The sequence below is a fragment of the Ambystoma mexicanum genome, chromosome 9 (assembly GCF_040938575.1).
Source record: "Ambystoma mexicanum isolate Mex_15411 chromosome 9, UKY_AmexF1_1, whole genome shotgun sequence".
NCBI lineage: Eukaryota > Metazoa > Chordata > Amphibia > Caudata > Ambystomatidae > Ambystoma > Ambystoma mexicanum.
The window spans coordinates 382,837,214-382,853,988 of record NC_090931.1 but is presented as its reverse complement, the minus strand read 5'-3'; the positions used below and the strand labels follow the sequence as shown (position 1 = coordinate 382,853,988).

At 44.9% G+C, this 16,775-nt stretch overlaps 1 protein-coding gene across 1 annotated transcript in view; it reads left to right on the top strand.

Annotated features, from left to right (window-relative positions):
- LOC138488099 (myeloperoxidase-like) overlaps nucleotides 1-16,775 on the top strand; it is a 106,228-nt gene that overhangs the window by 26,512 nt on the left and 62,941 nt on the right. The window contains exons 2-3 of the mRNA XM_069614854.1: nucleotides 8,481-8,558; nucleotides 12,127-12,220. Of these exons, the coding sequence (XP_069470955.1) occupies nucleotides 8,481-8,558; nucleotides 12,127-12,220 (172 nt within the window). The remainder of the gene's footprint in view (nucleotides 1-8,480; nucleotides 8,559-12,126; nucleotides 12,221-16,775) is intronic.

The window sequence follows — 16,775 nt, the reverse complement described above, 5'->3', positions numbered from 1 at the left end:
TGGATTTCTGTCTTTCTCACATCTTTAAGGGTTTGTATTTCCGAAGTAGCAACATGTCTACTCTTATTTGATCCAAAATTGCTTTGTGGGTTCATTCTTGCTAACTCATTAAATTGTTTGTTTCTGAGCCAACTGAGTAGCTATATTGCTGCAGTTAGCTTGTAATTATGTCTAGCTTCCTCTGTTTTAATTCTGATTTTAACTGCTGCAGTTGATCACATTAATTGTCCAAACCGAATTGTAACTTGCTAATAACTTTGCCATTCCCCTCTATCCTTGTGCACCTATGTAGCAAACCATTATTTTGCACATCTGTTGCAGTTTTTCTCCTCCTTAAACTTGTGCTTGGAATAGCGGGAGGCACACCTACACAATGCTTCCTTCATCAAAAATGTTTTCTAATGCCTCCCGTTCTACCTCTAGTAATTATGTCTTTTCCATATTGTCGCATTTTCTGAGGACAAACTGAATGGGTATAAAGCTTTGCCTCACGATAGTTTGCCATTTCAGAAAACTCAGCCTGGATTTGGGACATGGTGAAACTGGTGTGAATGAGCACAGTACTGCACTAATTCAATGAATGAGCACACAATATGCTTATGCTTTAGAATGCAAGGCTGCACCCAGTAACTGTACAAAGTTTCCCAATGGGCAACACACTGAATATGTTGGATACATTTCGGGGTTATACACTATCTCATATTTTTTATATTTGGTATTTTATATTTCTTGGTAATTGTGGTAACTCGTTGGGATGTTTTTATAGTGGTGAGATTAATTTCAGAATATTGCCTGTTTTTAACCAGGGTCACTAACAAAACAAAATACTGGACTTGATAGACTCAATGAATGGTTCCTGCCCCCTGCCCCTCCTATTTTATGTAGAATACCACGCTACCCCCTTTTTGTCTGAGTTTCAACAATTGAAAGGCATGCAATTGAAATGCTGCATTCATTCAGACTCTCTAGCTACACAGCTCATGGCAGCTACTTCACTTGGATATATTTCTTGCTGTACACCTGTCTCCTTGTGTATCAAATAAAAGGGTCTAAATGCAATAAGACTACAGGTTACTTTGAAAATGTTTGATCATAAAATAAAAATATGCAAGTTACAAAGTAAGTTATGCCCACGTTATATTTCAGTGCAACTACCACTCTATACCTTTCAGTGGTGCCAAGTCTTTCCAGCTGTCCTTGGCAAGACAACTACACTTTAAACGAACAAAAAAGCAAGGCTTTTCAACACCTAAATGCAGGATTATATGCATGTTAAAAATACACAGCGCCTAATAGGAAATGACCCAACTGCCTGACCTCATTCAAACAGCAGCCCTTCACTTAAACTCATATTTACCTAATGTTGGCTATATTTGATTCACTTTAGCATGGAACCAATCGTTCCACCTGCTTTACCTAGGATCACTCAGATAAGGACTGCTTCAGCGTCAGACAGCCTGCCAGGACTGAATTTCGTCTGCCTAGTCAGCCTAATTCATCGCCTGTTCACCTCCCAGTGCCACGAAGAGTGCCCTGAAAGCTACTCGCTCTCAGAACCCTTTTTATAACATCCCCCTGTCACTCAAGGGAAACCTCTCCCTTGAGCATAACATTCCACTGAAAATGGCACATTCATTGCTAGAAAGCAAGATACATCTCCTCTTTAGGTTCCTGCTCAATACAATGCCTTGTTTTCAGTGGAACGGATCTTCAAATATTTTCGTCACCCAGTGCAAATTCAGCCTGAAGGTTTATTTCCAACTTAAAGAGCATTGTGCATTTTCCAAATCTACCTCCAGCCTATTTCAACATACTAATTTGCACTACATGTTAAGGGATTCAGTTAAATGGTAACTGGGGTTGGCTTTGTATGTTAATTTATATTGGTATTGTTTAGTGCAGCATAGTCCATTGAAATGTCCTGAAGCAACATGCAATTTCAATCATGTGCTCTATGCATTGGCACCTTTTTAATTCTGCCTGATGCGCACTAGAGTCCAGAAACCCCTTTAGCCCCCATTGAAGTTCAAACCCATGCAACATGTCCATGCTAAAATGCGCTACCATTGAAATGTAGGGAGTCTCACAGCTACAATTAAGAGCTCCTACAGGATCCTTAGTCAGAGTTAATGTACAACACATGCAGGTTGACATGCAGCTACTCGAAAGACTTAAAACCAGATTACTTTTAGCTTACAAATAAGCAAGGGGTAATAGACCCCTGTGGGTTCTTGATGGGTATCTTCTACTTACATCTAGTAAACATCATAGACACAATGAGATTTATTTTTGTCATGAAGACTGCTTAAACCAAATGGGTTGTAGTAGTTTACTCAAGTAATTATGCTTTCTTCAGTGTTGTACATCTGGGGTTGCTCAGTGTTTCAAAATTCTTGACTTACCAGGCAACATCAGTGCAGGTTGTTTGCTGACCATTATCCAAAAATCCTTTGCATGATGCAGTTTCTCCCAGGGGTACAACGTGCACTACTGTTCCAATACCCATGGAGAAGTGAGGGAGAAAGCAGGGGTGCAAGATTCTGAATGTTTCCTAAATTTATTTGCGAGTAATTGTGCTCCATAATTTGAATTTTGGTTATTTCCCAATTTTAAAAATATACAAAGTGCTGTTACCCCCTTATCTGGATGGCCGGGTTCCGTAACCTACGCCTTCATAATGGCATGCCTTGCTTTCCAGGAGATGTAGCGATGGAGTGGATTCATCTGCATATACCATCATGCACAGGCATTGTCCTGCCTTGAATCAGTGAACTTCACGGATGGTCCATGTTTAACTATTTGAGAGCTTGTTAAACCTGGTGGCGAAACACACGCTTAAAGATATCATGTAACAATCATTGTGTGGGTTGTCCGGATATCTGTGTGCATCACATACCTTCGAATAGCCTACGAGGAATATGTCTAGAGGCAGTGCGATTCCTAATGGAAAAATTGACCAGGTTGGTATTGTAGAGAAACAAGGACAAACTATGTATCTGTTTGAATGGGTTATTCAAACACAGGTTTGCCAAGATAAACATGGGTGGCGGGGGAGGGGGGGTGGGAGTAAGTGATGGGCACACCATATACACTATGCTGGAGAGTGTAATGGTGCCAGCTTTTTAACCAAACATGTACATAGGAAAGGTTTGTGTCCTGGGGTGGGGAGAGGTATCTGGGGCACTTATTGGGTGGGGAGGTGCTTTCTTTTAAACCTACAAGGGACAGGACCTTTGCCTTAACAGTCCCTTAGATGAGTCATGGCGTATAAGGGCACCTATTGTAAGTGCTGGGGTCGGGACAAGGAAAGCGATCAGCAGTAATTATTGAACCCTGAATGGGTGGATAAGGTATGAAAGGTGGTTGATGCACAACACTTAGTTTCACCAACGCTAAGGATGAGTACTAGTGCATAAGGTTACGTGGGAGGAATTGTTCATGCTGGCTATTTTAGTCCAAATGATCAGAGTATGGGCATGAGAATAACTGGGGATGCCCATTAGATTGGGTTCCTATACGGCTGTGGTGACATGCTTGTGAACTCCCTAATGTTGCAGGCAATTAACAGTGAGATTATATTATGAGCCCAATGTAAGGATAGCTGAATGAGCTAATCATCCAGGTCGACATTGTACATAGAATCGGTAATTAGCTAGAATCATTGGTTGGACATGGTAAACGCTGAGGTGCGTAGGTTGCAACAGAGGGCTCGGAGTGGGGCGGTAAGTTGGGGTTCTTTGTCTCTTAATTTTATTTGCTGCAGTCCTCGGATGGGAGTCCCTCCGTGCATGGAACTGAATTGAATGCACGTCACCACCTGCAGGCAGAGGGCTCTCTGGTTAAGGAGCCTAGTTGCGTTACCGACTGTATGAGAGGCCTTCACGCAGGGTGAAGTCCAGGAACCGAGGTCCCTCCATTGTCCCACCAGCGGACAGTCTGGGTGGCCTTCTGCTGGCATTAATGCTGGTGGTGAATGTTGGTGCATGCCAGATAAAAGGTGGCTCATTGAAAACCTCCCTTGTCCTAGGGCGAGCCACGACCAGTTGACGGGGGAAACTCTGCCGCCAGTAACCAGCAGACAGTCCTAGGTCGATCCACGTAGAACGCACTGGCAGATGCCACGAGAACTGCACAGCCACTTTCTTAAAAAGAACAGTGCTCATGAGTCCTTCCAACTCCAACAATGTGGGGGGGGAGCTTGTGAGAAGGTGCAGGGGGAATGGCCGAACTGGGACAGTTGGAAGGTGTCCTGACTGGGGGAAAGAGTGAAAGTGGAAACTAATTGGTAGACGGAAAGTATGAGTAATAACTAATGAAAAGAAGGGCAGAATGTGTAAAGAGAACCAATGAATATAAGGATAGAATGTGAAGAAAAAGAAAAATGGCCATGGGTAGGGTGGGGAAAGGCTAGGGCGGGAGGGGTTTGGACACTGGGGGAGGGGGGTTACAGGGGCAGTCTTGAAGCCATCACCCCAGCGCAGAATCCTGCGGCGTTGAGAAATGGATCCCCTGTAAGCTAATTCCTGGCTTGATCAATAAAGCTTGCTGTGGCTTTTGTGACTTCCACTTTGACAGCTGGTCAGACCTCCTTATTTCGGGGAACCTCAGGGCCACCTTGGGGGAGGTGGCAGGAGAGCAGGTACAAGTTTGGGGGTCCAGTACAACTGGTGTGATGGTTGAAGCTGGAGTCTGTGGGGTGCGGGGGTGCACCTGTGGGCTGTCCCTGCTATGCTGATCAGAATGCGTTTGCATCCTCTTCCCTTCTTCCTTCCTCAGCGCTTAGAAATGATTGGGGAGCACAAGTGCTATACTAAGAGCTGCACAATATAACCAGGGTGTTTTCTCCTTTCTTCTCCCTCTTTACTCCCTCCGCTCTCTGGAGCAACCCTGAGCTCTTTACACCTACGGCAGGGTGTGGTGTTTTTAACCAGAAACAAGCATAGCTCTGCAGAGTCATCCGCATCTGCATCCGTCATCTGCAGAGTCAGGGTGTTCTTCAATAGGGGTGCAGAAGTATGCAGTGTCTGAATCTGGCTAAAAAGGAATGTAGTGGCGCAGGCATCTGGGGCAATAATGACAGTGACATAATACAAACATGTATCACATAACGGGCATAGCTGTGTAATGGTGCTTTGGGGTTGGGCCTGAAGGGGGCTCAGGCAAGAGCACCGTTCTCTTGTTCCAGCCAATTACTCCCATACTCCAATATGTACAAATGGAAGAGCGGATCAAATGGGAGGGAGAATGTCCTGTTTGAGCATGGCTTTTTCAGGGAGGGGAGGTGGAACTTCAAGGCAGATTGAATCCAGGGACAGTGGTAATACGTTTGATATCATGTGGGAGGGAGAAGGGAGTGAGGGGCTGCATATTAAGAAGTGGGGGCAGGGTGGGGGCAACAGATTGAATAGGGTTTTGTAGCAAAACGTGTAGCGGGTATGATATTGTGTTTGTATACAGGTGTTTCAGAGTGCGACCAGGCAAGGGAGGAGGGGAACAAGGGAGAAACAAAGGACGATCTTAACTAGGCCCAGTGACTTTGAGAACATGCAAGTGAATGGGGAAGGGAAAAGGGGGGGGCGGGGTGCTTGGAAGGGGGAGACATTAGTGCGGAGCATACGAGAGAGCAGATTAAATGAGTTAAAGGTGATAAACAGTGGTAGTACAGTCGGTAATTGGCAAAGTGCTAGGTAGAGGAGTGGGAGGGGGACTGTATGCCAATGCAAAGGGTGGCAGGGTGAGCAGGTACGTGGGCCTGAAGGACAGAGGGTGGCCAGGTGAACCCTGCTGAGAGAAGGCTGATCAGCAGGGGAGAAGTGGGGGCAGAGGCAAAGAGGGAGTTCTTGAGGAGCTTCCGGAACCAAAGATGGTTCTCAAGTTTCAAGGTGACGGGGAGGCAGTTCCAAAGGGAGGCCCCAGCCGAAGAGAGATCTACCCCAGCTTGTTTCTTGGAAAAACGACTTACCCTGAGGGAGTTGGAGGTAGAGGAGCAAAGGGATTGAAGGAAGGTATTTGCAGAGGGATAGTTATAGGTATTTTGGACGATGGAGGTAGTCTGGGGTAAATCCATGTACTGGTTTTAAGACTAGTTGAAGGAGTATAAAAGGGATCTCAACAAATGAATGAGCAAGGTCAGGTCGATCTCTGCTGAAGAGTAACCACTGCCACACCCTGAGTGGGTAACCCCTTGTGTGGGTGGTCACAGAATTCTCATGAAACTGTTCTTCTGCACAAAAGGGTTTTATTTTGAAGTGCAGTGATGTAGTAATACACTGGTATTTTTCAAAAACATAGAACATTCACATTTGAGGACATACAAAGTGTAGTACCGAAGTACGAATGATCAAGTAGTCCATATGAGACATCTACTTGTACAGTTTGTTCATTCTCTATAGGTTCCTTGGGAAGGAAGCTTAGAGAATTCAGTGGAATCATATAGGTAGAGGGCCCATAGAGTGTGGGCACAATCAAGAGTTGAACAACATATAATACATGTCAACACGACAGTGTTTCGTCCATTTTGCGTGGAGCTAGGTGAGCTCTAATGGTGTAGGCCTTCATCAGGACAGGAGTCTTTACGAGTGGAGGGTCCTATATGGTCGAATCCGAGGAGCTTAGTGGCTCAGATTAAGAGGTGGAAGGATCCACTTCTTTAAGATGCAGTCGTCATCTTGTCAACAGGCGCAGTCACGCCTATTGCCAGTGCATTCAGCTGCCATTCTGTGACCACCCACACAAGGGGTTACCCACTCAGGGTGTAGCAGTGGTTACTCTTCAGCATGATCTACCTGACCTTGCTCATTTGTTGATATTATTATTGTAGCAGCCTGGGCAGAGCAAGGCAGTAACCAGGTACCCTTCCGAATACTGGAGTATAAAAGGGAGCCAGTGTTACAGGGGTTTCCAGCATACATGCAGGGTCTGGGCAGAGGTGGTGAAGGTTTTGCAGGGCCTGAGTAGCAAATCATGGAGGGTGGCCCAGGAGCAAACTCGTCAGTAGGTAGTTGGTGGGTAAAAGAGTGGAGATGAGTAGTTTAGTGGCACCGTAGGTGACCTGGAAGTCCATTTGTTTAGTATTATATTTAAGGCTCCCAGTTTCATGGCATTTATTCCATCCCTTCCGTATGTTTTTTAAATCCACATGTTTCCCTATTTTCTGTATCCACATTTATTTGTCATGTGAAAAGATCATTTGCAACCAGTGTTTTGCATGTATTCAAAAGAAAAGTATTTATTCAAAGGCGCATACAGCCATAGAGGAAACAAATGGAACAGTTATTCCATATACATGTCTGCTTGCTTTATCAAAACAAATGGTTGCTCCTGTGATTACTGCTGACCCAAGGTATGTCACCAATTTTTATACTAGTTTTCATACAACTTTTACACTCGCCTTGCTGGCAGTCTGCAATGTGTTTGGCCGGCGATGCATGCTTGACGGCATTGGGAACAAAGCAGAAACACCGGCTTTTCTAATTTCCCCATTTTTAGAAATACCAGCAAAAGTACCCGTTCTGTAGACATGCTAACACATGAATTGTTGAAAATGAATGATCCTGTAGGTCGCTGTTCCATCCTATCCCTGGTGTGGTGCAGTGCATCGTGGTGGAAATCTCAGAAATCGTGCATTGTAGGGCCTTGAAACGTGGGGGACCTCGCGTTTTGTTCCTTCTGTCGGTACTGGTTGAGAAACCCTTTTTCTGTCCATTACCGGTGAACATAGTTTACGGCTTTCTTGGCAGACACCATCTCGCAAAATCCCTCTGGAGAAGTTATTTCACCTGATGCAGCGAACATTTTGAAACTTCTGGAATGCTCCTTAACTTGATCTTTACCTTTCGGATAAATTTGCCTCTCATACATTGTTTCCCTTCTTGGTGAACATGGTTTACATCTTAATCTGAATGCCACAAACCAACAAAACAAATAGATTTTTGCTGCAATCCAGGGAATGGGGTGGGGTGTCCAAATGTCGTGTAGCCAGTAATATCCAGAGGATCGATGCAACCCTTGGTGCAGATTAGTGGAATTGTAGGAGCAATGCTTTGTGCCACAAACCCACGCCAATCTTTGTCTATGAGAATACATATATTTTTTTCAGAGAGACTGCAGATTGATGTCATCTGTATTTGAGTAGAAATCTTGGAAAACAGGGTGCCTTAATTTAAATTGTAGTGGAGGCAGTGAATTGGTGAAGTTCGAGATCACTGCTGTCACAGATTGAAAGGACCAAACATGCAGTTAACTTCTATCAGCTTTGCCCTGCTGCTCCACTCTTTCTACTCTCCGCCCTACTCCTGCCAAGCTCTTCTCAGAAGTAGACTTTAGTCAACATTAAATAAAAGCAACATACCGTGTCTGTTTCATTGTAATTGTCAACATCTGAGTGTACCACTGGGAGTGGGGCGATGGGAGGGGGAGAAGGGAGTGCTTGTGGGGGAGGCTTCTGGCACCTTTAACTCTACCACCTGTTTGTTTTTCAGCAATGGGACCTGCAGCTGTGGTCTTTAGGTTCCTGGTGACACTGGGTTTGCTACACGCTGCTGCGCCATCTTTTTACGGTAAGGTCTTGTTCTGCTGTCTGTTGCTCCCTTGACCCTCTCATTCCCAGATTACCACATCCCACTTTGGACCTTCAGTGGTGTGCCTTGCGAGGACAGAGCGCCATTGGTTTCCTCTGACAGGGTAGAGCCCCTTCTGTTTGCCACAGGTTTTGTGCTGTCTGAGTTTCACTTGTACATGATATCTTGTTTACGTCCGCCCTGGGCAATACTCGTTTGACCAGGTCTTGGGAGAGCAAAAACACGACCCTGAAGTTGTTTTTGTCAGGCTGACAGTCCTCGACATGGCTTTGCTCTAACTATTACCTACAAGAACATCATGGAATCCATTGTTTTACCCAGGATCAGCTTTTATACATGTGGTATTGACAGTGTTGCTGTATAAAGCCTTCTGTCGAAGACCACAAATCCAGCCTAGGGCATGGCTTTTCCATTCATAGGATCTGAGAATGACAATGGAACACCCAGGAGACCTCATAGTGACCAGGCACATCTAGCCTGCTGGCCAGGGCCATCTAGTCCACAAGGCACATTAGTGTGATCAGGCGCATCAAGCCTGACGATGCCCATCTAGGCTGCCCAAATCTGCTAGCGACACCTTTCCATGATGGAGTTTCTTTAGTCCCTGATCTCCAATTAGTCTTCTCTATAAGAGAAGCTGTTATTTGCTTCCCTGTCTCGGATGCAGTTAGTTATTGCTCACGTTTCAATTATACTGCTTGTTTTAGAGTTTTTGCCTCCCTTTCAGTTGCACCCTATTTTTTTTATTAATGCCCCTCTGCTGCTTGTATCTGAATTCCCCCTGTGTAAATGGAGTTCAAGAGCTGTAAGTGCCCTTCTTTCTTTGCTAATGCCTTTTTTCTGTCCTTTCCCTCGTTTGATTCTGTTTTGGACTTCTTTCTGTAGTTCACACCTATTTATATCCCACCATTGCATACAACTTTCTTTCTTCCTTCTTTCCTTGTAGTTTATATTACCCTTTCTTTTTTCACTTCATTTTTTCTTTCGATCTTCCTATGAACTTTATTTTTCTCTTTCTTGCTTTGTTTCTTTTTCGTTCTACCATTCTTCCCCATCTGTCTTTTCACTTCCATTTCTTTTTTTTTCCTTGTGATTTTTTTTTTTGTAAACCCTCGTTCGTTGCTTATTTTCTCTTTTATGGTCACTATTACCTGATTTTGCTATTAACTTTAAAAAAGTCTCCTACATTCTTGACACTTCCTGATTTAAAATTCTTTGAGTTGTAATCAGGTACACACTAGGATGAACAGATTTAAAAAGTAGAAAAATGGGACAGGGCAACTAACATAAAAGTAAGACTAACTCTTGCAGGTGGATGTCAAGTCACTACACTCAGTAGTGGTTTGGAGGAGAAAAGGGGTTTAGTGTCACTTTTTGTTATTGGTTACATTTAAACCTTATACCTTAAAAACAAAATACACTCAGATAATCTAACATAAGAGAATAGAGAAATGTACATTTAAAATGTTATACACCTTACCAAATTTTAAAAGATCTTAAAATGATTACCAAACAATGTAATTACAGTAAGTTCTTAGCAATTTATTTCCCGAAGTAAAAATTGTAAAATTCATAAACTTTTTTTTTTTCCAGAAATCAGATGAACAAAATTGATGAAATTAAAATCCTGATGAATGTAGGCCTTTGCATATAGTGAAAGCTCCACACATTCTGTCAACAGGTGTCTGGTGGTTTTCAGTTCTTTGTCACAGATTATACATCTTTGTTTTCAGTGGGATATTATAGGCCCCAGTGGTAGCCAATGTCAGAAGTTGGTTAAATCTTAAGCATAATAAACAGTAACATGGGGATTCTACCAAAGTTTTACATAAAGACAAGGAGTATTCACTAGCTTGCCTGGCATATTTCACATAGTGCTTTCCTGATAAGTGAGCTTCTATTTCGATCCCAGTTCTCTGCCTTTTGTTTTACTTTGAAGAGGTTGGCCGCATTTTCTGTCGCTTCAAATGTGCAGCCTATCTTTTCAAGGAAGTCTTTAATATCATTAACCAAGGTTTTAGTGCCTTGGTATGGAACTTTTTTCCCTCCGAAAAGTGAGAATCCAGGGTTTTAAAGTTATCATAATTCATCTACATCTTTACATAGAGATTACACAACTATCATTTTTCTCGTAGTGAGACAAGTGCCAACTCATTACAGATTGCTTGAAATGGTACTGCTTGGGATAGGCCTTAGGCCTTTCTCCACAATTTACCTTCCAGGTTACTTAGCCATGTGGTTTCTTTTAATGTAAAAGTCTCTCCATATAAAATACTAGGAACAATACAGACGTTACACTTTGGAGTCAGTCCTTCTGTTGAATGCCCCTGACTTAAATATAAATGATCTCATAACCCCAAATTTTCGCAAATGCTTTATTTTCAATATTTTTCATTAAAAAAAGCTTTATTCATATTAGTTATCGGCACCCCAAGGTAAATAACTGTTTACCTCCAACTTGACCCCCTGGATTGTCCAGTTATGCCTTTTTTATAGTCATGATTTTGGTTTTCTGTAAATTAATAATAAAACCATGTTTTGAGGCATATTCAAGGGCCCTGAGGCTGTGCTGTAATCCTTCGATGTCTGATCGAAGATATCGGGCATTGGAGATTCAAGGAGGATTGTTACCACAATTTTGTAGCTCTAACTAATTTGGATAGATAAACGTTAAACAAGACTGGGGCTAATGTACAGCTCTGTTTTAGGCCAAAGTTGGCATCTATCTTTTTACTGGGGAGTCATTCTTATGCAGACATTAAGTGCTTTTGTGAAATTTAAAATTTGCATATGCAGGTTCCCTTTTAATTTTTCCCATAGAATGTCATATTACTGTTCAAATGAGCACATTATAATCACCAATCTATCACATTATCTTAAGTTGTAAAATGCAGCTTTTCTTCTCTGCAAGACCGTGCGTGCCTGCCATCTATGCAGACCTACTACCAGAAACAGCGGTGACTGTGGTTTCCAATGGAAATCTAATCTTTCTTGACAGATGGTGGACAGGGCTCCAAATTCCGGGACATTCTGGCAAAAACACGTCTGGTCACCCTAGTACAGTTAGTCAATCATTTGTTATGAGGATTGCGATGGCTCCATCTCCACATGCCCATTGTTCAGATTTGGCTGTAGGCTTGATTCTAGAGTGATGGGTTCAAAGAACCATTGAAAATATCTTTGTGGCTGACTGTTGCATGTCTGCTGCTTTTCCTGTAGTACCAGGTGAACAGCGATTGGATATTGCAGCCTCTTCCTGCAAATGCTTCTTTATGATACTTGCACCCACATTTTGGAAGAGCTGGAGGTTGATGCAGGACTACAGTCGCACTCTGTTAATGCCTCTTTCCTATTCTAATATGTATTTACCTCCTTCAGATGGTTTTGAAGTGTGGGATACTGGCGTGAGACTACTGCATCCCCTACTGTTTTAGTCAGCATTTCCCCTGAATAAGGGATGGGAAGCTCTGGAGTCTAGTTTGGGATTGCACCCTATTTCTATTAATGTCCCATTTTTACTGTTTGGATCTTCATTTTTCCTTTGTAGATGGAGTGGAAGAGTTGGAAACTTCCTTCGTTCTCAGATGTGCTGAAGAAGCCAAACACTTGGTCGATGCAGCCTACTTGCGTACACGTCAAAGGTGAGTGCCAGACATTAATCCTGGAATTCCCTTGTAACATCATAGGCCCGAAACCTGTGCGTCCACAGCAGCATGAAAAGTGCAGGAGTAAACTGGGCTGGGGAGGGCCTGGCACCCAGTATGATTCTGAAGGGACCAGCGTCATATTCTACCAACCTCGGGTATCCTGGACGTTGGCGGGGAAAAGGAAGAGAGAAGTTCTGGAGGGGCTTGCAGAATTCAAGGAGATCAGCTCAAGTCTGAGGGGCAGGGAGGCCGTTCCAGAAGCAGCACCTGCAGAGAAATATCTACCCCATCCCAATTTCGGCTTAGAATATGATTTGAAAGTTGGAGCGAAGGGCTCTAGTAGAGGTATTTAGGGAGAGTGGATATAGGGTGGTCCAGGCCCCAGAAAGCCTTGTGGGTGATGCAGATGGTCTTTAATTGGAAACCTGTAGCGACAGGGAGTCTGTGGAGAGATTGAAGAGCTGGAGAGATGCGGTCACTGGTTTTGAGGCCAAGGATACGTCTCGCAGTTCAATTTGAAATTAGTTGATGGGAGGAATTGGGTAGATTGAGAAAGTTGCTGTTGCTGTAGTCCACCCTGGAGAGAACCAAAGCTCTAGAGACATTGAGTTTCTAGGGGAAGGTGAGGAAGGGGAGAATGCCTCTGAGGATGTGCAGCTGAGAGTGGGTCTTCTTGGCCAGGCTTGTTGTGTGAGAAGGGGAGGGAGGAGTCAAAGATGACGCCAAGGTTTTTGCTTTCTCACAATGGTGTGGTCCCAAGGAGGGTGGACAGTGTGGGAGTCAAGGAGGGAGTAGGCGTCCCAATGAGAAGGATGTGTCGTAGTGGCATTAAGGCAGAGATTGTTAGTGGTTCACTTTGTCTGTATAGCTGACAGGCAGTCGGGAATGAGAGGAAGGATTGTGGCTTGAAAGAGCTGTGTCATCGGCATGACACTGAAAATTACAAAAGGTGGAGAGCAGATGGACTAGAGGGGCCAGGTAGAAAAGTGACTGTCTTAATCAAAGGAGAAGCCCACCCATTCTCTAGAATTATACAATGAAATACCCAGTCTGTCATTTTGATCAAATGGGGGGGGGAACCCTGACGCCCCCACCACTAGAATTATACAATGAAATGGCATTTAATGTTCTGTGTACAAAGAGAGCCCTGTGCCCCCTCGAGTTATACAATGAAATGCCTCACGACTATTGTATCAAGGAGAACATACCCCTTCTCTATAATTATACAATAAAATGCCCAGTCCCTGTACCCTGGGTCAAGGAGAACCCTGACTAGAATTATACAATGTGCCCATTCTGATCCATATGAACTGGTCGATCTTTTTCATCATAGTAGTCTTTGTTTTTTAACAGGAAGATTTTTACCACAAATATGCTCCAAAAAACAAATCGAATTCGAATTTTACTGCAGCAAGAACTCTCATCTCGCCTAGTCGCGTCCTACGGGTCAGAGCATTGCCCATTCTCTAGATTTATACGGTGAATGCGAAGTCACTGTCCTCTGGCTCAAGAACTGTTACCCCACAATAGTTGTACAATGAAGTGCCCAGTCACGGCCTATGGGTCACACAAAACTGCCCACTCACTAGAATTATACAGTGAAATGCTTAATCACTGTCCTATGGGTCAAAAAAGAACTGCGCCTGTCCTCCTTCGGCTTAAACTGTCCCAATGCCCTGCCATCCGCAGCCCCGCCTCCTTCCCACTCCGCACACAATCTTCAAGTCATCATAGTGCCAGGCAGCCGATGTGTTCCAGCCTCCAGCGACGTCCCTGATGGTTACGGATGCTGATGGCATCCCTGCTACAGGAGACGCTCCAAATCCACATTAGCGGCAACTTATAAGACTATACAGCACCCAGCGTTGCAGTTAGCTTTTTTCAGTGCACTTTTTTCACAATGCCAGACACCACACGCATGATTGCATTCACACTCAATGGAATTGCCGCGTGTACCAGCCTTTCAGTGCTATCGGCTCCTTGGGAAATCTTCCATCGTCCCTACAGGCCACGATGCTTGTGGGTGGTGGTGGTGCTGGAACCCTGCATTTCCTCTTCCCCTTGCTATACCCTTGTATCTGTGTTTGCATCTTGCTTGCTCTACCTCCGTCCAGGCATCAATCAATATATGCAACTAAAGCCTCTACTGGTGAAGGTGGTCACAGGCCACATGTCCAGGCTGCTTCTCCCCCCCAAGTCCAGACCCATTGAATCTGCATAACCATATGCAAACCCAGAAACCTACACAGAAATAACTGTACTCGTAGACCAAGATACTCCAACTTTGCCTGGCTTGGGGTCAAGAGTGGCAGTGCAGCTGATATTACATTGGCAGATTAAATATTTGGGGTTTGATTTCTCCTCGTCTTCTCTTAACTGCTTCTGTGAAACTATCTCGGGCACCAATGAAAGCAGCCCACAGTTGCAAATGGATATTCCTTTAGTCAGACTGTTTGAATAGTACCCGAGGGGGTGTTTTTTTGTTAAAATGTAAGCAGATTGTAATAATTCGGCACCAATGGTCAACTAACTGCATAGTGAAGTAACTCCAACTGGCCCACATGGGCTGAAAAGTGGCCCGTTTTGACTGGCCTACAATAGCATTTTGCATTTTTGGTATGGGCATTGCCCTATAGGCCAGTCCAAGCCTGGCGGCTCATCCATAATGGGCGAGGGGGCGTTCACCCAGTGGCCCCCTCATCCATTATAGAGGAGCTGAGGAGCCAGCCCAGTCAAACACAGAGCACTCCCTCAACTGCTTTTTCCAGCTGAGGGCGTGCTCCTGTGCTGGCTGTCAAAGGGAAACCTGTTTCCCTTTTGACAGTTTAGTTCCCCAGCCGCACATGCTCACTGGGCCATGCAAGGCTGGGGTGCATTTTGCTTCGCCAGCCTTGCATAACTCATTGGAAATGTTGGCTGGAGCATTTCATGTTTATGTGCGAGGGGGAGCTCCTGCGCCTCCTCACACAATGGACAGAACAACCTGGAGCATTTCAGCACCCACGCGCAGGCCCCTGCAGAAGGTGCATTGTTTTTTTGTGTGGATGTTTGTATGATGATGGGTGCTTGTATGAAGGATGGAGATTGCTGTGTGCTTTTGTTTTGGTCAGTTCAGCTGATTTTGGCGATTGGGGGGGGGGGGGGGATGGTTGTACAACAAAGGCATTTTAAAAATGCCTGTTGCACAATCCCCCAACCGACCTGCCAAAATGAGCTCTCCTGAGGTGCTTATTATGGATCACTACTGTTGCCCTGTGGGCCTTTTCATGTTAGGTTGAGCAGAGCCTGGTTGGCTCCCAAAACTGTTCCTTCACTGCCTGTTGCTACCATTGTTTAATTGTCTGTCTGCACTCTGTTGCCCATAACTATTTACCCCCTTTTTCTTCCCTCAAGCCACTCTTGTGCACCCTGTGTGGCTTAGCTTTGTTCAGTTTCCTGTCTTCTCCTCTCGCCTGCCCTTTCTTTCCTTTATTCCCACTATGGTGATCTCAATTTCCCCCATCTTCGCTTTTCATCTTCTATCCTACTCTTATCACGAAGAATGGAAGTAAGGAGCTCAAAGAGGACACCTGATCTCCAATCCAGGCCTTTCCATGCCTGACAACCCATGCCTGTACGTCCTGCAGACACTCGCAACATCCTGTTCCTTCTCCCAAACTACGGACCTTCAAATGTTTGCACTTCTCTCTCCTATTAATGGTGGCACCAGGTGGGAGGTCCTCTTGACCTCCTTGTCCTCCAGAGTCACCATTATTCTAAAGGCACCGTCATGGCCCACGGCCCTCAACCCAATCTCCTACTTGACAGGTGCCTACCTCATTGACTTCCATCCTTTTCCTGCTGGTCCTACCACTATCATGGATCCTCTGCCACCTTTCTACTGCTCTGGCTTCTAAGTCATGTACTACCTCTGGTCCCTCGGTCACCCTCAGCCTTCACATCTCTGGTTTGCTTGCAGTCTACCCCCACTCTGGCTCCCTTGCCAGCTACCGCTCCCCTGCCACCACCCTCCTCCATCACCTTGCTTCCTTGCCATCCAATACCTCTAGCACATCTGCCACTTCCTCCTACCACCTCTCTGACCCCTCTGCCACTTCTGTTTGGTTCTCCTCTCCCCAGAAGCCTTTCAAAGGTGGCAACCTGCTCTGCTATCAAACACTCACTGACCTCTGCCAACTTCTCCTGGATGTTCTCAACTCTTTCCGAGACATGGTTGAAGGACAGTTCTGCCTAGAGTTTTGACACTCCTCCCGGAGGGATACAAGATGCAGAGTGGCCTTGACCTTTCCTGAGTGGATCCCTGCTTCCATCATCCCCACTCAGACCTATTTCTCCTTTGAATGCTTGGCCTGTAAGCCCTTTATCCTGGCCTGACCTTGGCCTAGTCACCCTCTTCATCTTGGAATGGGCTGACCTCACTTCTGTCCTTCCCTCTACCTACCACCAGCTCCTCCTTGGGAGCACAAAATCAACCTGGGCTCCCCAGACTCCTTTGGGCTTTTCCGCAACATATGCAACTCCTGCTCCATTCTACCCTCTGACTCCACTC